General features: G+C 48.9%; 1 protein-coding gene across 1 annotated transcript; it reads right to left on the reverse strand.

The window, feature by feature from the left end:
- Window positions 1–262: 262 nt before the first annotated feature.
- On the reverse strand, window positions 263–27,312 carry LOC129117664 (trifunctional purine biosynthetic protein adenosine-3-like). The gene is made up of 21 exons (XM_054628467.2): window positions 27,163–27,312; window positions 25,572–25,667; window positions 24,220–24,394; window positions 22,734–22,845; window positions 22,221–22,280; window positions 20,887–21,012; window positions 19,008–19,095; window positions 18,157–18,242; window positions 17,546–17,714; window positions 13,590–13,821; window positions 13,384–13,478; window positions 12,560–12,669; window positions 9,731–9,929; window positions 8,644–8,895; window positions 7,482–7,631; window positions 6,289–6,495; window positions 5,408–5,548; window positions 3,881–4,011; window positions 1,767–1,908; window positions 872–987; window positions 263–559 (listed from the first exon to the last, which is right to left on the reverse strand). Exons 1-21 carry the CDS (start codon window positions 27,305–27,307, stop codon window positions 281–283), a joined length of 3,111 nt encoding a protein of 1,036 aa, XP_054484442.2. The 5' UTR covers window positions 27,308–27,312; the 3' UTR covers window positions 263–280.

Below are 27,312 nucleotides of genomic sequence, written 5' to 3' on the forward strand. Positions count from 1 at the left end.
GCTTTCCCTTGGAAAAAGAGGGTGGAATAATTGAAGGGAGCCTGGAGCCCTTCAAAGATCTGGCCAGAGCCCTTCAAGGATCTCCCCAGAGTCCCTCGGGGACCAGCCCAGAACCCCTCAGGGGCCTCCACAGAGCCCCTCAGCAACCGGCCCAGAGCCCCTCAGGGTCCTCAAGGACCTGCCCAGAGCCCTTCAGGGACCCGCCCGGAGCCCCTCAGGGATGTCCCCAGAGCCTCTCAAGGATCTGCCCGGAGCCCCTCAGGGACCCGCCCGGAGCCCCTCAGGGACCCGCCCGGAGCTCCTGGCGTTCCGGAGGCTCCCCGGGAGAGGCCGCTCCGCGTCCCTGCTCCTCCTCCGGGCTCAGGCTCTGGCTCTGCCGCCTCCAGCACGTTCTTCCGTGGGCTCCCAGCCATGCGGCCCCGCTGGCCACGAGCTGCAGGGCCAGGGGGAATGCCCTGAGCTCGGCCTCCTGCAGCCGCTCGCCCAGCGCTGCCTCCGTGTCCCCCGGCCCCGCGGGCAGCGGCTCCCGGCGGATGGCGGCGCCGGCGCCCGGCTTCTCCTGCGGGCACAGAGCGAGGGAGGCCCGGGCAGCACCGGGGAAGGGGCTGGGGTGTGGGTGTGCGGGAAGAAAGGATTTCTGCTCCTCCTGGCAGAAGGAGAAATGGGAAAATCCCACCCCAAAATGCAAGGGAGGAAGACAGGGCTTCAAGCAACCCCAAATCTTCCTGGTTTTTACTGGTAACGATCCCAAGGTTCCCACCCCTTCCCACAACCTCTTACCTCTGCATGTTTCTGCCCTCAGAAAGAAAAGGAAAAAAGCAAATTGCTGACTTCCAAATTTTCCTAGTTTCCCAGTCTTGAGGCCACTCACCAGGACAAAATGCACGGTGCAGCCGGTGACTTTGAACCCACTTTCCAGGGGCTCTTGCTGGGCATTCCCATCCTTGATGAGTGGAAAGAGCGATGGAGAAGCATTCAAAATTTTCCCTGGGCATCAGTGTGAGAGGAGAAAAAAAAAAAAAAAAAAGAAAAAAAGAGATAATTTGAACTGAATTTCCTTAAAAATAAAATGAGATGTGATCATCAGTGCAAACCCTGAGCATCACTGCTCTGCTTGGAGGGAATTCTGCTCTTCCAGGAGCAGGGGTGCAGCAACATTCCCAAAGGAGCCTGTGCAGGCTGTCAGTGAGTGAGTAACTCCTGAGCAAGGCCTCAGGAGCTGGCACTAACTCACTGCTCACCCCTCACTCACTTAGGGCACACACAGAGCCATGTCAGGGTGTCAGCAGGACACCACAGGAGGGAGAAATCCCTCCTGGGAATGGATAAATCCATCTTTCTCCCATTTTCCTCTGAGTGGGAACTGCAGGACTCCCCAGCACAGCTCCCTGGCAAAGGATGGAACCAAGCTCCTTCCCTGGGGAAGGCACAGAGCCACCCCATGCCCCCAGTTTGCCCCTCTCTCACTGCTGAGGCAGCACAAGGCAATCCTCAGCCAGAATCCCAGCACAGCCCCACTGCCAGAGGGAATGGAAGCAGAATCCCATATTCAGAATTCCCACACCAGAATTCCCACAGTCCCACTGCCAGAGGGAAGGGAAGCAGAATCCCATATTCAGAATCCCCACAGTCCCATTGCCAGAGGGAAGCACAGGGTTTCCTTCCTGGAATGTCAGCGTAATCAAAGGACAAGGAACTCTGACAGTAGAATCCTGGTGAGACCAACCACCCCTGCTTTAGTTTCTCTTTTACATTTGGTTCCTTACCTTTCCATTTTCGGAGAAAAGGGCTGGACAGAACTCTCATGAACCCTGACAGGCAGATCAGCTCCACAGAGAATTCCTCCAGGACTCGGTCAATGGTGCCATCAAATTCCGAGCGACTCCCGTACAATTTGTGATCAATCACCTGGGGCAGTGAGACACAACAAAAGGTGGGATTGGGAGCAGCTGCTTGGGCAACAGTGAGGAACAAACCAGATTAATTCCAGGACACTCCATGATTTAAAAAGAGGGTGCAGTGAGGTGGGGTTGCTCTTTTCTGCCATGTCCCAGGTGAAAGGGTGGGAGGAAATGGCCCTAAATTGTACCAGGGGAAGTTCAGATTGGAGATTAGAAACAATTTTTCCCTTTTAAGAGTGGTCAGGCGCTGGAATGAGTTGCCCAGGGAGGTGGTGGAGTCAATTGGCCAGACCCTCTGGGGAAGGGGAGGAGATCCTTTATTTCTACCCCACCTCCCACTTTCAGCCCCCCAGGTGAGTGCTGAGTCCTGACTCTCCTGAGGACCTTCAAACAAGGGGCTCACAAAACTTTGTGCTCTTGCCTGTGAAAATGTGAGGGAATTTTGGTATCGCTTTTTTTTTTTTTTAGACATGAGTCATTAAAATATCACATGAATCCAACTCAGGAGCTGAAGAAGTTGCTTGAGAACCTTTCCATGCAGGGACAGCCTCCAGCAGAGTTTATTTCCATCTGTGCACAGCTGTAAAAACACCTGCTCAAACCCACTTAGTATCAGAAGGGGGAGTTCTGCCTTTGACATCCCAAGTCATGGAATGTTCTCAGACAATGCTGGTGGTCCTTGCCAGGGGTTTTTATGGAACAAGCCAGAACAAATCCCTGTCCCAAAGAGCTGCCTTGTGGCCTGCAGGCAGGAGAAAACATGTATGGGACTGGGCACAAAGTGAGACAGGTTTTCATCCTGGAGAAGAGAAAGCTCTAGGAGAGCTGGACAGGGACTGGGGACAAGGGATAGAGGGGCAGGAGCCAGGGAATGGCTGCCAGTGCCAGAGGGCAGGGCTGGATGGGATCTTGGCCATGAGGAATTGTTCCCTGGCAGGGTGGGCAGGGCTGGCATGGAATTCCACCCCTGGATCCCTGGCAGTGCCCAAGGCCAGGTTGGACACTGGGGCTGGAGCAGCCTGGGACAGTGGGAGGTGTCCCTGCCATGGCAGGGGTGGCACTGGGTGGGATTTAAGGTCCCTCCAACCCAGCCCAGTCTGGGATTGTGTGAGTCTAAGGAGGGATAAACCCAGGAGACAACACATTCCTGTGCTTTGCAGAACCTGAAATTTGACTGATTTCAGCCAAAACTTGAGGCTCATAGGCTGCAATCTCAGACCCAAACCATCCATTGAAATCCCTTCCCTGGGATGCAGCACTCACTGCCAAGCTGGGAAAAGCCCCCAGAGCCCAGTAAGGACTTTGAGCTCTGTGCTCCATCCACAGGGAAAGTTTCATACTGAAGTGAAACCTCAATGCTCAGCAAGCACCTCCTGACCAGCCACGGACTCAGCAGCTGGGAATAGAAAGGAGAAGGGGATGTGTCCTTAGAGTTAGAGATGGATCAGGAGATGATTGCCTCTTGCAATAAGGGATGAACACTGTGTGTATATTAAGAGAAGCTTTACTGATGTGTAGTTATGTTATTGTGGTTCAGATGTCCTCTGTTCTCCCCACAGTCCCTTTCCCCCTCGGTATTGTTCCCAGCAGACAGCCTGGGCTGTCTAGGACAGGTACAAAGGATCCATGTGCACACACCCCTTGTATGGGAGAGTCAGGAATGGAAAAGCTTGGTGCTGTGGGGGGGCATGACAACACCTGACTATCCAGTGAAGGTACAAGAAAGCAGTCTCCCCAAAAAACAGCAAAGAAGAGCTGACTGACAGACTGTGGGAGGGCCCAGGGCGGGCTGGTGCAACCCCCAGGGGTGTAAAAGACTGAGCATCCATCTTGAAGATGAACCAGCCGTGTGGTAGGCAGCCACGAGGGCAGCTCCCAGTGCTGCAATTTTTCCTCGTTTCATCCTTTTGCTGTAATTCCCGGTCAGGTTTAACAAACCCTTAACCCTTGCAGAGCGAGCAGGGGTGTCCCACGCTTACCCGTGTGGGGATCCCGGCGCGGGCGGCGCTGCGCAGCTCCGGCACCCCGGGCCTGTTGGAGATGACCAGCACCAGCTGGGCACAGCTGCCCGGCTCCCGGGCACAGCCGATCAGGGCGGGCAGGGCCGTGCCTCCGGCAGGGAGAGAGAGGGGCACACGTCAGCACCCACCCTGGGCAGTGCTCTGAGCCCCTCCCTCAGGGCATCCCCCGAGCCCTGCCTTGGAACAATTTACCACAGAGTTTACCGCACCTGGACAGACAGAGAGCACTTCCCCATGGACTCTTGCTTAACAATGAACTACTACTCCTGTTCCCTTCCCCATGTGTCCCAAATTCTCCTTTCCCTGTTCCCTCTTTGGGTGTGGTATCCCTGGTGGCCAGGCCCATCTTCCCTGTAGGGAAGAGCCCTTTGCCCTGCCCCTTGTGCCACCCCAGTGCCCTCAGACAATTGGCCAGTGACCCCATAGTTAAGCCTGTGCACAGCACATGGTTTTGTCTTTTGTCCCTGGTTTGCTTTCAGCCTTCTGAAATAAACCTCACGGGAACTGACCCTACAAAAGGCCCTTCTGCCTCTCTTGGCTGAGCTAGCTGTGGTGAGTGTAGTGTATGAATGTTATAGAAACAGATTATAATACTGGCTTTTCACAAATATTAAAATGGATTTTATAGTGTGGTGTTAAAGTAACTTTGTTATAAAGATATGTTTTTATTTCTGTTGTTAATTAAGCTTAGTGAAACAGCTGATATCAGTGTGCTTGTGTTAAAATGCCTGCTTGGGTGGGATAACACCCAATGAACACAGGATGAGCACACCTGGACAGATCTGCCAGCCAGCAGCATTCACCCTCTGAAGGCAGCGTGGGCCAGGGCCAAAAAACTGGAGGTGATAAGAATGAACTAAAACCACACCCCAGGAATACACATGCTCTAAAAAACTGGACCCAAGAGGAAGACAACTCCTAGAACATGTAAACTAGCTTGGGGAAAAAGTTTACTATGCATAAGCATCTATAAATATGCAAAGGGCTGATGTAATTAAAAGGTATTTAAGGGATATCCCCAAGGATAACAGGGTGCCCTTGGCTGAGTAATAACCTTTGCTCTGTGGTCCTTGTCTCCTGTTGTCCTTTATTAAACTTTTTATATTTTCACAGGAGAGTGACCGTGTTTTTCACAGGGGACTTGCCTGAATGCCTCCCCAGGCAGCTTTTCCACAGGTGGTGCTTACTGGGGATTATAGGTAGCAGCATCCACCATCCAAACCTCACTCTGCTCCACCACAGCCCTGGGAGGGGCTCTCAGCTGCTGCTCTGGCAGAGATCTGCTCACCCACAAACATCCCTGAGGGCGGGAGCACTGATAAAGCTCAGTTTTTAAGCAGTGTAGCACAACTCTTTGTCTTAGAGCGGAACCCTGGACTTTGAGAGGCCTGGAGAATTCCACTGGAGGAAAGGCCAGGTGGTCACACCTGAACCAGCCTCTCCTGTGTGAGGACATTCTCTGTGCCAGGACAAGTGACAGCTCACCTGCTCCAGAGACAAGAACAGCCACCTTCACCTTTCTCTTCCTGGGCTGGGGCTGGATCTCAGCAGTGCTGGCATCCAGCAGCTGCCGGGGGCTGCTCAGCTGCAGGGCCTCTGCAAGGTTCTCCACTTCAATGTGAGAACCTGCTCCAAACACATGAGAAAAGTGTTAGATTTCACCTTTCCTTCTAAACTGACTTTATGTAGTTTATTAATAATGTTTCAACGACAAGAAATTGCATCAGCAGTGAATTTATGCTGGCACAGATGGAGCTCCCGAGGGATTCAGTGCTTGAACAGCCCAGGAGCTGTGCTGGCCTCTGGTGCTCACAGAGTTGTTCACAAAGGCCTAGGCATGGCCTTTTCAAGGATTAGTCCCATCATTGTACCTCCCATGTTACAAAAGGACACTAAAACCGATGCTGACAGAGCTGAGGTGACATTGTGGCTGCCCAGACTGTTGGGTTTCCAGACGGATTTTGGTTCATGTCCTGCTGGATGTCAATCAGTGCCACACCAGGGTTCAGCCTGACCATCACCACACGTGACTGTCAAAGCTGTGGCCTGTCCTCAGCCTTTACACAGATCTGTGTGAGCTGGGAAGGGCTGCACAGGACGGGAGGTGATCACCATGAGGGTGGTAAAATATCCCCTGATTTTTGGAACAATCAGCACAGGGATTCTCTGAAGCCTCAGGGAGGGGAAGAGGTTATCCAGGTGCTGCCACTCTGAAACAAGAACTCCTTTCTCATTTATTTAATACTGAAATGTAGTTGTGGAGGTGTCCAGCAGCCTCCAGCCTAGTGAAACAACAGGAAAGTAGTGTGAACTACACAGACTTTGCAACAGAGAGTGTCTTCAGTCCCACGGGGACACCTGCTCACCTGTGTGACAAGCAGCAACCACCCTCCCAATCAGCCAGGCCTCCTGCTGCCTCTGGATGTCTTGCAGAACGTGCTGGGCCAGCTCCTTCTGCACGACCAAGACAGCCCCAATCCCACAGGGAAGGGTCTGAGCCATCTCCTCTGCAGAGAGGTTCCCCTCCTTGTAGAGCCAGCCAAAGATTTCAGGGATCTTCCAGCTGAGAGCATCTGGGAAAGATTGAAATTGCTGTGTGGGCAGCACCAATGTTTGTTATTATTTATTATTTACTGTCTGCAATGACAGGGATGTGGCACAAGAGCTGCTAGACAGAAATTCTTGCTGCCACAGAATCCCCAAATCCCTGGTGCTGGCCCAGCCCTGCCAGCCCATGCAGTGCCAGCTGTGCCCCATGGGCACCTTGTCCCCAGCCCAGAGCACTCAGTGCCACCTGCAGGGGACACCTGCAGGGCTGGGCACTGCAAAGCTCCCTGGGCAGCCCCTGCCAAGGCCTGAGCTCCCTTGCCATGGGCAAATTGCTGCTGCTGTCCAAGCTGAGGGGACCTTAAAACCCATCTCAATCCATCCTCTGCCATGGCAGGGACACCTTCCATTATCCCAGGCTGCTCCAAGCCCCAGTGTCCAACCTGGTCTTGGAAATTTCTTTCTTTCCTTTCCAACTTCATTCTAGAGAAATACAACCCAACACACAGACACCTTTCTTGCCCCCTCCCCATCCCCACTGTGTTTTTAGACTCTCATGAACATGGTTTTCTTTACTACTTCAAACTTCTGAATTCTTTGCCCAATTTTGGCTTCATCAGAAAAAGTTCTGCCTTATAGATGTCAGATGTGGTGGGGAAGCTACCAAAAAGTGCATTAAATGTGTGTGTGTGGAGAAAATCATGCAAATTTATTGCCCTACCAAACCTCAGTATTTGGTCAAAATGTTTTGTTCGGAGAGGTGTCCTGAGGAACACACAATCTTCTCCAACACCTTTTGTCCTGGAGATCTGCTGCCCTTAATCTCCTCTGGAATTTCCCTTCTCCAACCAAGAGTGGGGCTCATGACTTGGAACAGGAATGGTTTTGGCAGCCCCTGGAGAAGCAGCCACTTGGGGCCATTCCCCTCTGCAGGGACATTTCTGAGGATTCCAGCACGGTCAAGGCCGTGCTGGGCCTGAGTTCTGTGCCCCAGGAACCCCTCAGTACTCACCCAGGACGGCGCTGACGTGCTCGGGCAGGAGCCTGGAGATGCCCCCCAGGAGCCCCTCGGCCGTGGGGGCAAAGCCCTTCACGTGCCCTGAGCGAAGGAGGGGCAGCAGAGCTGGGCTGAACATCTTCCCTGGGGTCAGCAAAACATCTCCTGCAAGGAACAGCCTCAGCTCAGTCCTGTTCAAAACCTCAGGAGAGGTTTAGAATCAAAAATCACAGAATGGTTTGGGTTGGGAGGGACCTCAGAGCCCACCCAGTGCCACCCCTGCCATGGCAGGGACACCTCCCACTGTCCCCAGTGCCCAGCCTGGCCTTGGGCACTGCCAGGGATGCAGGGGCAGCCCCAGCTGCTCTGGGCACCCTGTGCCAGGGCCTGCCCACCCTGCCAGGGAACAATTCCTCATGGCCAAGATCCCATCCAGCCCTGCCCTCTGGCACTGGCAGCCATTCCCTGGGTGCTGTCCCTGCAGGCCTTGTCCCCAGTCCCTCTGCAGCTCTCCTGGGGCTCCTTTGGGAACTGGAAGGGGCTCTGAGCTCTCCCAGAGCCTTCCATTCTCCAGGCTGAATTCAATGGATTTGTTTCAAATGCTGTGGGGTGTTTTTGGGAATGCTTCCTGGACAGGTGCTCTCCCAGTCCTTGCAGAAGGCCTTGGGAAGGAGGCAGGTGTAGCCATGATATTTTATGAAAAATCCTTTCCTTAGGATTTTTCCCCCTGAGAAGCTGAGAGGCCTCAGGAACAAAATGCAAACAATGGTTATCTGCTGCTGTGGAATGCAACAGGTGCATCTGGGATTGGGCTCATGTGGTTGTTTCTAATTAATGGCCAATCACAGCCCAGCTGTCTGGACTGTCTCAGTCACAAACCTTTGTTATCATTCCTTTTCTATTCTTAGCTGGCCTTCTGGTGAAATCCTTTCTTCTATTCTTTTAGTATAGTCTTAATATAATATGTATAATAAAATAATAAATCAAGCCTTCTGAAACATGGAGTCAACATCCTCGTCTCTTCCCTCATCCTCAGACCCCTGCGAGCACCACCACAGGCAGGAGTGCTGCCCACTCGTGCAGAGCAGGGGGCACCGTCCCCACCCCACAGTGACCAACCCGGCCCGACGGGAGCAGCCCCGTTCCCGCAGACGCCTGGCGAGGAAGGGGAGCGCACCCAGCGTGGTGTCCCCGCAGCTGCCCGGGGCTGGCGAGGAGCAGCGCAGCGAGGATGTCAGCAGGATGCTCCGCACGACGCCGAAGCCGCGGCCGTGGATGCCGGGGGAGCCCAGCCCCAGGAGCGCGTCCCCCTCCCGGGCTCGCTGCAGCCCCGGCAGGCGCTGGCCCCGCTCCACCGCGCCCACCGCGAACCCCGCCAGGTCACAGTGCCCCGGGGCACACGGAGCGGCCACCTCTGTCACCTCCTCACCTGCAAGGGGAGACAGCGGGCAGCACCTCCTGCTTGTGGGCGGTTTGGACTCACACAATCCCAGAATGGTTTGGGCTGCGAGGGATCTTAAACCCACCCAGAGCCAGCCCTGCCATGGCAGGGACACCTCCCACTGCCCCAGGCTGCTCCAGCCCCAGTGTCCAGCCTGGCCTTGGGCACTGCCAGGGATGCAGGGGCAGCCCCAGCTGCTCTGGGAATTCCAGCCCAGCTCCTCCCCACCCTCCCAGGGAACAGTTCCTGCCCAGGGAACAATTCCTGCCCAATATCCCATCCAGCCCTGCCCTCCCTCAGCTCAAAGCCATTATTGTAACACCATTTTAAATTTATGGCCTCTCCTAGAGTGAGCAGCACATCCAGGGACACACAGCCCAAGAAGATTCAGATATAGTTTTAAAATCCTTCTTGGTTTGTTACTTCACCTCAAGACTCCAACAAAACAAAGCTTCATGAAAGAATAAGAAGTGATTTTGTCATTATTAATTCTGGTACTCACGTGGCACCTCCCTGCGTATGGGAGAGGGCTTGGAAACATTAACACTGAACAGTGTGAGGCTTCAAGTTCTGTTCTCCTTGGTTCAGGGATAAAGAAGGAAGAACAAGGATCCAAGTGCACAAATACTAAACCCCATCTTTTTGTGCTGACCCATTTTACAGACCAGGAAGAACTGAAGCACAAATTCTCAACTGCTTTTTCCACCCAACAGAAAACCAACAATTCCAGGGCCACATTCTGCCTCCACCTCCCAAGTCCATTTCTCTGGTGATAAATTCAACCTCAGACCCGTCACATCTCAGAGGAGAGGAGGGTCCCTACCCAGGAAAGCACAGCCTGCACTCCTGCAAGCCTCAGCTATTCCTTCTTTGATCGTTTCCATCACTTCAGCATCGAGTTTGCCACAGGACAAATGGCTGAGGAAGAAGAGGGGCTCAGCCCCCTGGGCCAGGAGCTCATTGACACACAGGGCCACCAGGTCCTGCCCAATGGTGTCGTGTCTTTTACAGACCTGGGCCACCTGCAGAACATGGTGGGAAGGAGAAACAGGCAGAACTCAGTTATTCATCAGTGAAATCAGCAGAAACCTTCTTCTCTCTGAAAGGAAGCACTACAGGACATACATGGAAAACAGAACCTGGTGCATTACCTGGTTGAAATCAAGATAAAACAGCTCATTTTCTTGCAGACAGAAAAAGAAAACTCTATTTTGCTTTTTTCTTTTTAATATTAGTTCAAATTTCAGCCATATAAATTCTATTTCAGCTACCTAGAAATTGTGACGATTTGAGAATTTTTTTGTTGGTTTGCTTTCTGGAATACTATCATAGAAATTCCGTGATTATCATAGAATCATGGAATGATTTGGGCTGGGAGGGACCTCAGAGCCCATCCAGTGCCACCCCTGCCATGGCAGGGACACCTCCCACTGTCCCAGGTGCTCCCAGCCCCAGTGTCCAGCCTGGCCTTGGGCACTGCCAGGGATGCAGGGGCAGCCCCAGCTGCTCTGGGAATTCCATCCCAGCCCCTGCCCACCCTGCCAGGAAACAATTCCTAACTCCCAATATCCCAAGGGTGCAAAAGGCCTTTAAGATCATCAGTGGATAAACTTCCAAGGAGGTTCCTTTTACTGACACAGTTCCACCTGAGCAGAAAAGCCAGGACAGAGGGATGCGTGAGGGATAACATGGAATAAACACCACTGGATTCCCAATGGGGAGGGAGCAGCCCCCAAACAGAGCCTGGGCTTGGATTCCTGACTGATTTCCCTGGCTGCTGGACTGGGGAGTGCCATGGAAACAGGCACCCCATGGCCTTTGCTGCATGACAGCACCTCCCTGCCACTGCTCCAGGAGCAATCCTGGCAGGCAGCTGCCAGCCTGTCCTTGGCCAAGGAGGAGCCTTGGGAACACAGCTGGGGATGTCTCTGTGCCAGGCATTGGAACAAAGGCCCACAGGAGCCTGCACCAATCACTTGTTCATGCTCAGAGGTGCCTGAGGATGTGAGACTGCCAAAGACTGGGGGATGATTCTGCTCAGTCTCCTGCTGTTTGTGGTCCTGGCATTAAAGGCAGAAACCATTTGAAACAAGAGACATTGCTGTGCTTGACAGTGAAAGGAGCTTCAGATCTCCACTCTCCTGGTGGCTGAAAACCTTGTGATTCAATAGATAAATAAATCCCCAGGTCAGCTTATCCTAACTCAATACATAAATACATCCATGGTTCAATTTATCCCAATTCTCTACATAAATATATTCCTAACTCAGCTTGTCCTGTGTGTTCTTGGCTAATTAAAATTCTTTATTTCCTGGCTTCTTTAATGTTTATTTCTTCCATCCTTCCTTTCCCCAGTGCCCTGAGCTCTTCTCTCCCTCTCCACACACAATTTATTAGGCTGAGCCTGCCAGTTCTCATTCCAACAACTCCCTGTGCTCCTCCACACAGATCCTCCTCACAGCCAATGGAGCCTCCAGTTTATAGCAGAAATTCTGGGCTTCAGTGCCTCAAGTTTGCAGCTAAATTCTGGGTTGTTATCATTTCACCACAAAATATCCACATCCTCAGTTAAGTGTGCCCAGGCCTGGCACAAATAACAATTTCCAAAGTGCAGGTGCCCACGGTGGTGGACTCAGGAGTGTTTGTGGAGCTCAGGAGGGTGCAGGTGGTGGCACAGGCTGTGGCACTGAAACAGCCCTGGCAGGTTGTTGGAACCCTGGTTACTGAGAATTCCTGACTTTCTGTGCTAACAAACACTGACCCCCGAGAGAACACTGCATTTATCCTGAAACAGTGGAGAAAACTTCCAAAATTAAATGATAAAACTTAAATTATGGGTGTGTAGTTTAAATGGAATTGTGCAATATCACATGGTAAAAACTTAGAGCTTAAAGTTTTAGAATACAGTAGTATATAAAAAGCAAGATAAAAGTTTTAAAGCAGAAGCTACTCCTTCTTCTTTACCTTCCTCTTCATAGGTTGAAGTACTATTGTATAATTAGATAAAAATTCCACATTACAAGTAATAAGTAGTTAGTTACTAAGTTAAAAGTAAAAATAATTTAGGTGTAATTTCTTAATTAGACAGTTTATCCTTAAAAAACCTTATAGAAAGAGAAATACAACTCAATTTTTTACCTTGTTAGTAAAGTACTGTAAAACTCACAACTTGTAAGACTGTGACATAAATAAAAATTATTAAACATCTAAGTCCAAGATACAACAAGATACAAGCATGTAAAGAAACAACATAAAGGCATCAAAGTCAGTAAAAAAAAAAAGTCAAATCCCACACAGGGTGGGTGAGGAAATGCCTTAATCTTGAGGCTGAAAACCTCTTGCAAAACTATAGAGAAAAACTCTTTTTCCCTGTAACACATGAAAGTATAGAGACATGAAAGTGTTCAAATTGCTATCAAACAAAAGCCTCCACACCAAAATTAATAGGTAGTAAAATAGTTGTAACCTATAAGAAGTTTAAACAGAGAAAGAGAGAAAAATTATAAGACCCTATACCCCCAAAGAGAGAAGAGGACCTCTATTTCCATAGATAGAGATTATTTTAGAAATAAATTAAATAAAAAATAATAAAAATTAACAGCAGGTGCCATCAGCTGTGCTGCAGTGGAGCTGCCAGTTATTTACCAGTTACCTGCAGTTTGGGTCCAAGGCCCTTGGTCTGGGACACCAGGATGGGATCATCATAGCCAGATGCCTTCAGGTCAAAGAAAGCAGCAAAGCCTCCTCCTTCTGAGCGACCTCCTGCTGGGGACACACACAGCATGGGCTGCATTTATGGGAAATGAAATACCCAAAACTCTCACCACCAAAAGAACTGCAAATTATCCCTAAATCCCAGAGGCTGGCCCAGCCCTGCCAGCCCATGCAGTGCCAGCTGTGCCCCATGGGCACCTTGTGCCCAGCCCAGAGCACTCAGTGCCACCTGCAGGGGACACCTGCAGGGCTGGGCACTGCAAAGCTCCCTGGGCAGCCCCTGCCAAGGCCTGAGCTCCCTTGCCATGGGCAAATTGCTGCTGCTGTCCAAGCTGAGCCTGCCCTGGCCCAGCCTGAGGCCGTTCCCTCTGCTCCTGTCCCTGTGCCCTGGGAGCAGAGCCCGACCCCCCCGGCTGTGCCCTCCTGGCAGGGACTTGTGCAGAGCCACAAGGGCCCCTGAGCCTCCTTTGCTCCAGGGTTTTTATTACCATTATTTAATTAATTTATTTATTTCCATTATATTCCTCTTCATTCTGCACTTCTAAGAAGCAAAATCCCCTCCATAGGGGATTTTGCTTCTTAGGCAGGCATTTGTTAATTCCTCATAAGAGGAGTGACAAGAAAGAAATTTATTTTCTTTCTTTGTGCTGATCCCAGCCCAATTTCCCAAGCTCAGTTTCAATGCCACAAGTGCATTGCCCAACCCTCAGAGAGAAAAAAGTCCAAATACTGAGGGAATTCCCAGATTCTTCCCAGTCCTACCTGCCCTGGTGCCTCTCACAGCTGATGTTTGTGGCAGACAGCTCAAAGCCTCCCTGGCTCCAGCTCCCACGTGTCTGTCCTTGTACATCAGGGCCCTGTGGGGAGGCAAGGACGAGCTGGCAGCAGCACTGACCCTTTCTGCAGGCCCAGCAGAGGTGGCCCAGATGTGAGGGGCAGGGGGGAACATCTGGGCTGTGCTCACGTACAGGGGCTGGCGCAGCAGCCGCAGGCCCCGGTGCCCGATGTCCCTCCTGAAGGTGGCCCCCTGGAAGTGGATGGTGGCCACCCCCCTGTTGGCTTCTGCCAGGGCTTCCATCAGGTCCTGCCTGACAGCAGTGATGGCCAGGACTCTGCCACCCCTGGTCACCAGCCTGCCATCCTTCAGCGCGGTGCCCCCGTGGAACACCTGCAGCCCCAGCTCCTCGGCTTGCAGAAGCCCTGCAAGGACAAATAATTCTCTGAGGGTTTTGAATTGCATTCTCTGGGGACAGGCTCAGATTTAAGGTGGGAAGAGCCCTCCAGGATCACCCAGTGCCACCCCAGCGCCACCAGCATCACCCCAATCCCTGTCCCCAAGGCCACATCCAGACTGCTCTGGGACAATTCCAGGGACTCCAAACCTCCCTGGGCAGCTCAGCCCAAGGCCTGACCACTCTGCCAGGGAAATTTTCTATCCCAGTCTCCAACCTGAGCCTGCCCTGGTGCCATTTGAGGCCATTTCCTCTCCTCCTTTCCCTGCCCCTCCTGTCAGGAGCTGTGCAGAGCACTGAGGTCCCCCCTGAGCCTCCTTTGCTCCAGGCTGAGCCCCTTTCCCAGCTCCCTCAGCTCCTCCTCCCAGGATGTGTTTTCCAGACCTTTCCCCAGGTCCATTACCTTCTGTGGGCAAACACTGAAGATTGAAGTCCTTTATTCAGTCAAGGGAGAACAAGAGAAATTTTCATCTTTGCTTTTTTCTGAGAAACAGCATCATCAGTGAAAGGCTGCACTGGGCCCAGGAATCCCCTTCTGGGCCAGTAGAGCATCATGGAATTCCAGACTGGCTTGGGCTGGGAGGGACCTCAGAGCCCACCCAGCCATGGCAGGGACACCTCCCACTGTCCCAGGCTGCTCCCAGCCCCAGTGTCCAGCCTGGCCTTGGGCACTGCCAGGGATGCAGGGATGGAATTCCATGCCAGCCCTGCCCACCCTGCCAGGGAACAATTCCTCATGGCCAAGATCCCACCCAGCCCTGCCCTCTGGCACTGGCAGCCATTCCCTGGGTGCTGTCCCTGCATCCCCTGGAAATTGTCTCTCTCCAGCTTTCCTGGGGCTCCTGCAGGCCCTGCAAGGCCACCCTGAGCTCAGCCCAAAGCTTCTCCTGTGCAGGTGAACAATCCCAGCTGTGCCAGCCTTTCCTCCCAGCAGAGCTGCTCCATCCCTCTGCCCATCCTGGAGCCTCCTCTGGGCTCTCTCCTACAAGTCCACATCTGGGGCACCACAAAATTAAAGCAAAATCCCACAGGAGCAGCAGTGTGGGATCCAGGAGCCCCCACAGGACACATCCCTGCCCTGTGCCAGGAAAGCTGTGCTCTCTCTGGGAGCTGTGGGGAATTTGTGCAGGGTTTTCCTGCAGGAAATCACAATCCACAGCTATTTCCTGCCTGGATTCTCCCCTCTCTCTGACATTAAACCATCAATGCTGATGTTACCTCTGCTCTTCCCCTATTCCATGCCCACTCCACACAATTCCCTGCAAAACCTGGAATAGGCTCCACAGACACTCACAGGGGCTGCTCTGACACAGGGAAGCAAAACTGTGCAAGGTTTGGAGTTTGTTTGGATTCCTGTTTGGAGGGAAGGATAAGGGAACAGGAGGAAGTGCTGCCATCACCTGGGAAATGAGAACCAAGCACAGTTTGTTTAAATTCCTATTTTGATAAGGGAACAGGAGGAACTGCTGCCATCACCTGGGAAATGAGAACCAAGCACAGTTTTCTCCTTGCTACAGGCTCAAGGGATTCTTCCCCCTGGCCCTGCTGCAATGGAAATCCAACCCATTTGCAGCCTGTTTTAAGGAATACTCAAGAATAAAAGGTTTGTCAAGCCATTAAAATCAGAGAATCACAGAATATCCTGAGCTGGAAGTGCACACAAGGATCACCCAGTCCCACCCCTGGCCCTGCACAGGACACCCCAACAATCCCACCCTGGAAGCATATCCAAAAATATGTGGTTTAATGTGAAAAAGAGAATAAAAACTAATAAACCCTATGAAACTCTGAAGTGGAAGATAATAACAGAATAATAACATAATTAAACAAATAATAATTATAATTATATAATTATAATGAAGAAAAGAAATAATAAGAAGATTATAATAAATAAAAGAATGGATTGAATTCCATTGGTTTGGCTGTCTTTTTTGTGATTAACAAGCAGGGGGTCAGAAACCCTGCCAGGGACAAGGCACCAGGGCATGACTTTGTCCCTGGGCAATGGAGAAATGGAGAATCTCTCTTTTCCCCAGAGAGAAAATGCCAAAAATTGCTGCCAAAACTGGGGAGCCCTGGCCAGGAGCTGAGGCGCTGGGCTGGGCTGAGCCCAGCTGAGGGTGGGAGTGGCAGGGCAGGAGCTGAGCAGGCAGGAAATGGTTCTGCAACAGCTCCCTCTGGTTTAAACACTGTAAACATCTCCATGAGATCCTGAACCAGGAGTACTGGGACAGAGGAGATGGATATTGAATACTGCATGTATCCTGAATATCTATAGCCAATATCCAAATGGATATTGAATACCTGCATGTATCCTGAATATCTAGAGCCAATATCCAAATGGATATTGAACACCTGTGTGAGACCTGAATATCTATAACCAATATCCAAATGGTATTGATATCTAAGTGAATATTGTGTACCTGTATGCATCCTGAATATCTATATCCAATATCCAAATGAATATTGATATCTAAATGAATATTGAATACCTGTATAAATCCTGAATATCTATAGGCAATATCCAAATGGTATTGATATCTAAGTGAATATTGAATACCTGTATGAATCCTGAATATCTATAGCCAATATCCAAATGGTATTGATATCTAAACAAATATTGAATACCTGTATGCATCCTGAATATCTATAGGCAATATCCAAATGGATATTGAACACCTGTGTGAGACCTGAATATCTATATCCAATATCCAAATGGTATTGATATCTAAGTGAATATTGAGTACCTGTATGCATCCTGAATATCTATAGCCAATATCCAAATGGTATTGATATCTAAGTGAATATTGTGTACCTGTATGCATCCTGAATATCTATATCCAATATCCAAATGGTATTGATATCTAAGTGAATATTGAATACCTGTATAAATCCTGAATATCTATATCTAATATACAAATCAATATTGAATACCTGTATGAATCCTGAATATCTATATTCAATATCTAAATGAATACTGAATACCTGTATGAATACTGAATACCTATATCCACTATCCAAATGGATATTGCTACCTAAATGAATACTGAATACCTGTATGAATCCTGAATAAATCTGTTGAATATCTATATGGATGTTGAATATCTTTTTCTAATATCTGTATGAAGATTAAATAGCAATATCAAATATCGATATGAATATTGAGTATCTATGTCTAACATATATATATATAGGATACTTATGCAAATAGTGAACATCTGTATCAAATATCTATATTAATATTGATTATCTACATGGATATTGAATAGCAATATCAAATATCCATATGAATATTGAGTATCTATGTCTAACATATATATATATATATTGGATACTTATACAAATAGTGAACATCTGTATCAAATATCTATATTAATATTGATGATCTACATGGATATTGAATATATATATCAAATATCCATATAAATATCTAATATCTATATGCATATTGAACATCTCTATTTAATATCCAAATGAATATTGAACATCTATATCTTATATATATATATATATCATCTATTCTAATATCTGTATGACTATTGAATACCTACATGAATATTGAATACCCATCTCTAATATGTAAGTTAATATTGAATACCTACATGAATACAGAATATCCCAATGCCCACCTTGCCCAGACCCTGGAGCCCTGTGAGGAAACAATTAAATAATTAACAATCTCCCAGAGTTACCTGTTACCTCCATGCCTTTGTCAGAGTCTCCTGGGTATCCCGGGCTGGCCATGACCACACACACAGCAGTTCTGTTCTCCAGCCAGGCTGGCATGCAGCTGCAGAGTTTGCCATCAATTGTTGCTTGAATCACTTCATAAAAATCATTTTTAAGCAGAGGGAGAATTACCTGTAGAAAAGTTTTCAGAGTGATGGAGGTTAATTTTTATTTTGCTGGCTCATTGAAATTCACCTTAGGGAAAATTCAGTTGATGGAATACAATCTGTATGTGCCAAGCCAGTAGAGTTGGAAACTCTGGGTTTTAATTTAATTTGCAGCATCTTTTTGGAACCAAAAAATTAGAAACATAAGGTGTGAGCTTATGTAGAATGAACGTGAATTTAGGCCTCTCCCACTCTGCTTCTATCCAGAAAAACAAAATCTGAGGAACAGATTTTTTTAACTAATAATTCACAAGAGCTGAAGAGCCAAAATGTTACCTCAGACATTGTCTAAGATGTTTGCATCCAGATCTTTCCCTAGAAATTAACTGCAACAGGAAGAGGTAAAAGAATGGCAGTAAGAGGTAAAAGAATGGAGCATCTTTAATTTTCCAGTGTGTTCCACTCACCTGACACTGGGGATCCCCAAACTGGCATTTAAAGTTTAAAATCTTCACCCCCTCTTTGGTCAGCATCAAACCTGTTTGCAGCACACCTGGACACAAAGGTGTATTGACACAAGGAAATAATTTAAACATTTCTTTCTTTCTTTCTTTCTTTCTTGAACTCCTTTAAAAGCAACAGAGCATTTTGGAGCATTCTGCAAATCAGAAGGCATTAGGAGCAAGGATTCTGCAAGGCACAATAATTCCCAAATATCCATAAAAGTGACAAGCATCCACCTGAGGAGCAGGGCACCGCATTTTAAACCCCACAAAGCAAAGGTTCTCTGGCATCGTGCACCCAACTCCATTCTTACTCAACTCCCACTCTGCTCTTACTCAGGCACTGTAAAAAAGGCCCCAAAAGCAGAATTTGAAGATGTGGCTGGGAGCCCATCTCTTTGGAGGTCCGAGATCTCCTCAGTGCCAACAGCAGCCCTTGACATTAAGTGGCACCTGTGGGCACCACCTGCCTTTTCCAAAACAGCCTTTGGATAAAGATCTGGAGAAAATGGACATTGTTGTACGTGGGAGTGAGCAGTACTGCAGGACTGAAGTGTATGTTCTGCCCCGAACTGCAAATAAATCTGTTTTATTTAAACATATTTAATAAAATCATGCTGTTTAAGGAAACAAGGCCAAAGTTCTCTCCCAGACAAAGAGCTGGGAACCAAACGAGTGAGGCTTAACACTGCATGAAAAATGAGTTGCTGCTGGGTTATTTTTTTAAACAAACACCATCTGGAACTCAGAAGCCCCCTCTGACAATGGAAGTGAGCTGGAGAGGGGCTCACCTTGGTTTTCAGGTGCTCACTCACCTACATAGGCTGCTCCTTCTTGTCTCAGGCTGTCCACGATGTGCTGGAGGATGCCACCCCTGATTTGCTCCAGAAGAGCCTCTGGGACCTGACAACCAAATGAGAGCCATGAGGCACTGGTGGCATCTGCTCATCCTGCTGGAGGGACTGGGCAGGAATGAGGAGCTGCCTGAGGTGTTTGCTTAAATATTTTTCTTTATTACAGTTTTGCTGCTTTTTCTTTATTACAATTTTGTACCCCCAAGCCCTGCTCCTTCCCTTGGAGCAGGGAACAGACAGCAACATAAACTGGGTGTTCTTACAGAGCAAAACCAGTGAAAAAATTGGTTTTACTCAAAAAAACCCCACAGGTTCCATGAGTTTATCCCACATGGAGCAGTTGCCAGCAAGGACAAGGAGTCTGGGAACAGAACCAACAGGCAAAGAAATGAGACTGTTCTCCATTAGTTATGGATATTTGAACAGGACCTTCCAAATCGTCCTCAGGGAGCGTTTTGGTGGCATCTGTCTGGGTAGAAATGATTCTCAGCCCTTAACTAACAGAAAGTTTTTAAAAAATATTTTTCTTTATTACAATTTTTTGCTGCTATCTCCCCCAAGCCCTGCTCCTTCCCTTGGCGGGGGGTGCTGTCTGAGAGGGGAATCTCACTGCTCTGCCTCCCGAGGGGGTTTGGGTGCTGTCTGAGGGGGGAATCTCACTGCTCTGCCTCCTGAGGGGATTTGGGTGCTGTCTGAGGGGAGAATCTCATTGCTCTGCCTCCCGAGGGGGTTTGGGTGATCCTGAGGGGGGAATCTCATTGCTCTGCCTCCTGAGGGGGTTTGGGTGCTGTCTGAGGGGGGAATCTCGCTGCTCTGCCTCCCGAGGGGGTTTGGGTGATCCTGAGGGGGGAATCTCACTGCTCTGCCTCCCGAGGGGGTTTGGGTGATCCTGAGGGGGGAATCTCACTGCTCTGCCTCCTGAGGGGGTTTGGGTGATCCTGAGGGGGGAATCTCACTGCTCTGCCTCCCGAGGGGGTTTGGGTGATCCTGAGGGGGGAATCTCACTGCTCTGCCTCCCGAGGGGATTTGGGTGCTCTCTGAGGGGGGAATCTCACTGCTCTGCCTCCTGAGGGGATTTGGGTGCTGTCTGAGGGAGGAATCTCACTGCTCTGCCTCCTGAGGGGTTTTGGGTGATCCTGAGGGTGGAATCTCACTGCTCTGCCTCCCGAGGGGTGGAATCTCACTGCTCTGCCTCCCGAGGGGGTTTGGGTGCTGTCTGAGGGTGGAATCTCACTGCTCTGCCTCCCGAGGGGATTTGGGTGATCCTGAGGGGTGGAATCTCACTGCTTTGCCTCCCGAGGGGGTTTGGGTGCTGTCTGAGAGTGGAATCTCACTGCTCTGCCTCTTGAGGGGATTTGGGTGCTGTCTGAGGGTGGAATCTCACTGCTTTGCCTCCTGAGGGGGTTTGGGTGCTCTCTGAGGGGGGAATCTCATTGCTCTGCCTCCCAAGGGGGTTTGGGTGCTCTCTGAGGGGGGAATCTCACTGCTCTCCCTCCCGAGGGGGTTTGGGTGCTTCTGAAGGAGGTCTGGGACTGGAATCTGGGCTGAACACAGCCAGAGCGCTTCTGTCCTTGGAGAAACACCCACTGAAAATGTGGTGGAGCAGTGCTGTAAGGACAAACAAGGACCCCCAGGTTATGCTCAGGGCACACAGGGAATTCTGCAGGGATTCCTGACGTGGTGCCGAGGGAGCAGAGAAGCACAAAGTTTAGGAATAACAGAAGAGGCAAAAGAGAGGCTGCTCCGGAGAATGAAACCCCAAATGATGACTATGGGGGTGCGAGCACTCCAGCAGCAGCAGGGCCCTGCAGGGCCGTGCAGAGCAGCGCTGGGGCAGTACCTGAGGCACGGGGCAATAGGCTCCCATCCCTGCCGTGCTGGGACCCTGCTCCCCGTCCAGCAGCCGCTTGTGGGGCTGAGCCGGGGGCATGGAGGCCACGGTGACGCCGTCGGTGAAGCAGGAGCACTGCAGGGACAGAGACAGGCACAGCGGTGACAGCGGTGACAATGGCCACAGTGGGACCGCACTGCTGAGCCTCAGCTCAGTTCTGCTGGAAAATGTACAAATCGCAGAAGCCCAGACTGCAAAGTGTCCCCAAGATATTTTATGAAAAATCTTCTTTGCCCAGGATTTTTCTCCTGAGAAGCCTCAGAAAAGAAATGGAAACAATAACTATCTGATTGCTTGGAATGTGCTCTGGAGGTTGCTCACCAACAGGTGCATCTTTGATTTGGTTCTGTGTGAATTGTTTTTGATTAATGACCAATCCAAGTCCAGCTGTGTCGGGACTCTGGTCAGTCATGAGTTTTTATTATTCATTCTTTTCTAGCCTTCTGATGTCTCCTTTCTCTCTTTAGTATAGTTTTAGTATACCATTTCAATATAACACATAACACAACATAACATAATATAATGTATCAGCCTTCTGAGAACATGGAGTCAAATTCTCCATAGCAAAGGATATTCAATCCTACCCAGGGCCACCCCTGCCATGGCAGGGACACCTCCCACTGTCCCAGGTGCTCCAAGCCCCAGTGTCCAACCTGGCCTTGGGCACTGCCAGGGATGCAGGGGCAGCCCCAGCTGCTCTGGGCACCCTGTGCCAGGGCCTCAGCACCCTCTGAGTGAAGAATTTCTCAGAATCCATTTAGATCCAATAGGATCCATTTATTCTGCTAGAAGCCCATTGACCTGAAAGATTAATTATTTCTTTCTCATGTTTAAATTACCAAGAGGAATGGTGGCTCTCATTACAGCTCCCTTTTGATGAATCAGATTTTGAGTCACATGGGAACACATGCCTGTCCTCTGCCATGTGAATAGCCTAAAAGAGGCACTCAATATTAGCACAAAGTTACAGATGTAACATGAATTACCGAGGAAAGTCCATAAAAACATGTTGTTGGTCACTTTAGGGAAAAAAAATATCTCCCCCCTAAAATAGCCACTATAAATGCAATGTCATTGTTAATGTAGAAGAAAAATCTACTGACAACATGCATTGGTTAGCATGACACAGGGCTTAGATTGCATGTTATGCAATAGATATTCATCAAAGTGCAAATAAAACAAAAAAAGGAAAGAAATTTGAAACAATAAACATGGGTACTTATACAGAAGCACAGCAATAATGCCAAAGAGTGAAAGCACAACATCACACCATCAATACCTACAGAAAGTTCTTCCCCTTGAAGCAGTTCTTCAATAACAACCATCTCTCCAAACATTCTGTCCTGGAAAGGACAGAACAAAACAAAAGAGATCCCCAGTGAGTAGATATGAATCCACTGCCTAAATCCTCTCTTCATTTTCTTCTAACAAAAAAACAATGTGTATGAGAATTGCCAGCTTGCTTGAATGCCAGTGGAGAAAGCCACTGGAATTTCATTTGGACATGAGGAGGCAACACTGAAATATTCCCTATCAGGCCTGGGAGACAAGGAAAAAATTACAGTTTGGAGGGGCAGAGAAGAAGTGGGACCCAAGGCTGGAACAGAAATTCAGTCACAAAAGCTCCCAGCCCTGCCTGGGGGACACAGGAGGAGTCTGAGGAGACCCAGGGGAACTCTTGAGTTGAATGAACAATTTCTCCCAAAAACACTGGCCCCTCTTGCAGGAATTACAAACTCCCAGAGTACAGAGCACCAAGATTTGGACTGGCAGGGATTGAGTAAGGATTTTTGTACCTGCATAATCTCCTGGACAGCTCTGCAGGCCTCCTCCTTGCTGGCTGCAATGGTCACTTCCCTCCTGGCCACTGGCCCCCGTGCCCGCACCACCCATGCAGGGAAGTCTGTGCTTTAAGGGAAGCAGAGAGGGGTCAGACATTCCTACTGCATCCAGGGAAATCTCCACTTTGCTCCTGGATGCCCCCCACACTCCCACTGTACCTCCAGAATTTCCCCACTTACTCTGAAACACAAGCTGAATCCAGATGTCAAAAAAGAACAAAGCATCACCTTGGTAATGAATGGATTTTACCTTTACCAATCACCCCCTGGCTTGTGAATAACCAAAAAACCTTTTTTGAAGGGCTGATTTTCCTGTTTCCTGAAAGAGCACCCCACTCTAGTGTCCACACTATGATTTCTGTGAGGTTAAATCTCCAGTTTAACCCAATAGTTAACCTGTCCAGTTTACACCACCCAGGCTCCCTTCTCCCCATCTCTCTGTGCACACCTGGGACAGTTTTCCCTTTGGAGCCCTGCACTTGCTGACAGAGAAGGTGTTGGCCTTGTCCCCATGTGGCAGCAACATAAACTGGGTGTTCTTACAGAGCAAAAACGGTGAAAAGGTTGGGTTTATTCCAAATCTATAATAAAAAGGTTTTTATGGAAAAAACTTTAGAGATTCCATGAGTTTATCCCACATGGAGCATTTGCCAGCAAGGACAAGGAGTCTGGGAACACAACGCACAGGCAAAGAAATGAGACTGTTCTCCTTTAGTTATGGATATTTGACCAGAACCTTCCAAATCATCCTCAGAGAGTGTTTTGGTGGTGTCTGTCTGGGTAGAAACGATTCTCAGTCCTTAACTAACAGAAAGATTTGTTGAAATATTTTTCTTTATTACGATTTTTTTGTCTATGAATGACTTCATGAGCATCCTGAAGGAAAAGATGGAAAAGAAGAAGAGCTGGGAATTCAGAACAGAAAAATCAATCTGCTGCAATTCACAGAATCGTGGAATCAAAAAGGTTGGAAGGGACCACCCAGTGCCACCCCTGCCATGGCAGGGACACCTCCCACTGTCCCCAGTGCCCAGCCTGGCCTTGGGCACTGCCAGGGATGCAGGGGCAGCCCCAGCTGCTCTGGGCACCCTGTGCCAGGCCCTGCCCACCCTGCCAGGGAACAATTCCTCATTGCCAAGATCCCATCCAGCCCTGCCCTCTGGCACTGGCAGCCATTCCCTGGGTGCTGTCCCTGCAGGCCTTGTCCCCAGTCCCTCTGCAGCTCTCCTGGAGCCCCTTCAGGCCCTGCCAGGGGCTCTGAGCTCTGCCTGGAGCTGCTCCTGTCCAGGTGAGCACCCCCAGCTCTCCCAGCCTGGCTCCAGCAGCTCCACACCCGCACCTTCATCATCTGTCTCTAATCACAGAGCTGATTAACCCAGCAGGAGCTGAGGGTTCCCAAGCCCCCAGTGCTGTCAGAGGAGCCCCGTGGCAGCACACGTACCTGGAGATGAACCTGCAGGCCTCCTGGGGGGTGCTGAAGGCTGCCCAGCGCGCTGTGGGGAGCCCCTGGCGCTGCAGGAAGGCTTTGCTGGAGCTGCTGCTGGAGGCCAGCTGGGCTGCCCTGGCCCCGGGCCCGAAACACCGAACTCCTGCTGCCCGCAGGTCATCCACAATCCCTGGGCAAGAAACAGCACAAACACCACGGGGGCTCTATGGGGACACAGAGCCACCACAGAAACAGCACAAGCACCACGGGGGCTCTATGGGGACACAGAGCCACCACAGAAACAGCACAAACACCACGGGGGCTCTCTGGGGACACAGAGCCACCACAGAAACAGCACAAACACCACGGGGGCTCTATGGGGACACAGAGCCACCACAGAAACAGCACAAACACCACGGGGGCTCTATGGGGACACAGAGCCACCACAGAAACAGCACAAGCACCACGGGGGCTCTCTGGGGACACAGAGCCACCACAGAAACAGCACAAGCACCACGGGGGCTCTCTGGGGACACAGAGCCACCACAGAAACAGCACAAACACCACGGGGGCTCTATGGGGACACAGAGCCACCACAGAAACAGCACAAGCACCACGGGGGCTCTATGGGGACACAGAGCCACCACAGAAACAGCACAAGCACCACGGGGGCTCCTTGGGGACACAGAGCCACCACAGAAACAGCACAAGCACCACGGGGGCTCTATGGGGACACAGAGCCACCACAGAAACAGCACAAGCACCACGGGGGCTCTATGGGGACATGAGCCGTGTGACAAAAGGAGATTCCCATCCATCATCCCTTTGTTACACCTCCCTTTGTCTCAGGTAATTAATTCACCTCCCAATGAGGTTCTGAATATCCACTGACCCTTCTCAGCCTGTGCTTTTAGGGCTCTTTAGCTCTGTACTTTACTGAGCACTCCCAGAGTTACCCACCCCCTTTTAAAGCAGATTTCAAGGAGCTGATTTTTTCTGAATATAATATAATATAATATAATATAATATAATATAATATAATATAATATAATATAATATAATATAATATAATATAATATAATATAATATAATATAATATAATATAATATAATATAATATCTTTTAACTCTATTTTATTTTATTATAACTTTATTTTATTATAATTATATTTAATTATATTATAATTTTATTTCATTATAATGATATATTTTCATTATATTATAATTATATTTGTTATAATTTTATTTCATTATAATTATATTATAATGTTATTTATATTCTATTTATATTATAATTATATTATATTCATACAATTTCTTTTTTTTTTTCAGTCAACTTAGGTTTATTTAATTATTTTATTAACTTACCGGCTGCCAGAAGAGCTTCTGGGCCAACCACCACAAGCCCAATGTTGTGATCTTTGCAGAACTGGGTGACAATAGTGTGATTGCTCACTAATACAGCTGAAAAGGAAAAGTAATTGATAAGAGACAGGAGATGAGAATGTCTTTTTTCCATCCTTCTAAAAGTGTGATTAAAATCATGAAGCAGCCCACTAATAAGGGCAGAGTGGAATCTCAATGTAATAATAGCAGAGTCCAAAAGGAGCTGGGAACACCTCCAATTTGCTCTACTGTTTTTAATACACATTTGCTAAGTGATTAAATCTCCTTTAATTTGCCATGTGTAATCAAGATATATTTTTAAAAGCTGTCCATCACAACAATAACAACTTTGAAAAATAAAACTTAAGGTTGGGAAAGAAACTCAGTTTCAACGGCTGAGTAAAGATTTACTCAAAGCATTGGATGATGCAGCTAAATTTCACTGAGCTGCCTGGGCAGACACAGAGATGTTTCTGTTCAGAATAAAGAACTTTGAGCCCTCTGCGTCTGGGTTAAGTTTCACTGGAATTGGTCACAGAATTCAAGCACAAAAGTGGAAGAGATGAGGTGTAGAAATGCAGTCTCATATAAGCCTCACTAGCTTAAGCAGCAAGGCTAAAAACAAACAGAGCAGGGCGTTTTAGGAGGCAGCTCTGGAATTCAGAAACAAAGCACCAAATAAAGCAGAAATCTGTGTCTTCAATCATCTGTGGCACCTGTAAAATATGAGCAACTGGCACCTGCCTGTGGGATTCACACTCTGACCCTGAGAGAAGCAGAGAAAAAGATGATCAAAACAATTCTTATCTCATTTACTGCTCCTGTGTTGTGCCAAAGTGGAATGCATTGTGGAAGGTTGTTTAGCTGAAGGGAATTGGATTCTGGTGTGAGTGTTTTTGATTCACTGGCCAATTGAATCCAGGTGTGTGAGTTGGGACTGTCAGTCAGAGATTCTGGGCAGTTGAGTGAGTTGGGTGCTTGGGCAGATTCAGTTTAGATTGTAATGTAATATAGAATAATATAGCATAAAAAAGTAATTAATTAGCCTTCTGATAAGATGGAGTCAGGTGCATAATTTTCTCCCCCTCGCTGGGGTTGCCCTGCATTCACTATACCTGCCTGTCACCATCACATTTTCTGGAAAATCCTCTTCGCCCAGGATTCTTCTCCTGAGAAGCTGAGAAGCCTCAGGGACAAAGGAAAACAATATGATCTCATTTGCTTCTCCTGCCTTTTGCTGCTTTGGAACGTGGTTGGAAATTGTTTATCCAACGTGTGAATTGTTTTGACTTAATGACCAATCACAGTCAGGCTGGAAGGAGTCATGAGCTTTAATTGTCATTCTTTGTAGCCTTCTGTCTGCATCCTTTCTCTCTTCTGTAGTATAGTTTAGTATAGTATTTTATAATATATCATATAATAATAAATTAATCTTCTAAGAGCATGGAGTCAGATTCATCATTTTCCTCCTTCGTCCTGGGGACCCAGCACATACCACACCTGCCCCGTTGGTTTTGTCTCAGTTGCTGCAGTGCTGATTGCTTGTCCTGGGATTTTCCTCCCCCCTTTTTACCTGAGTTGGAGATTTTCCTGTTGTCAGCCGTGCCTGCGTTTCCTGGAGCCACAAACACGTGTTTGACATGGGGGGACTGGGCCAGCTTCCAGGCCAGGGCGTGCTCCCGGCCCCCGCTGCCGATCACCAGCACCCGCTCTGCCATGGCCC

This window comes from Agelaius phoeniceus, chromosome 2, assembly GCF_051311805.1.
Source record: "Agelaius phoeniceus isolate bAgePho1 chromosome 2, bAgePho1.hap1, whole genome shotgun sequence".
NCBI classification, from domain to species: Eukaryota; Metazoa; Chordata; class Aves; order Passeriformes; family Icteridae; genus Agelaius; species Agelaius phoeniceus.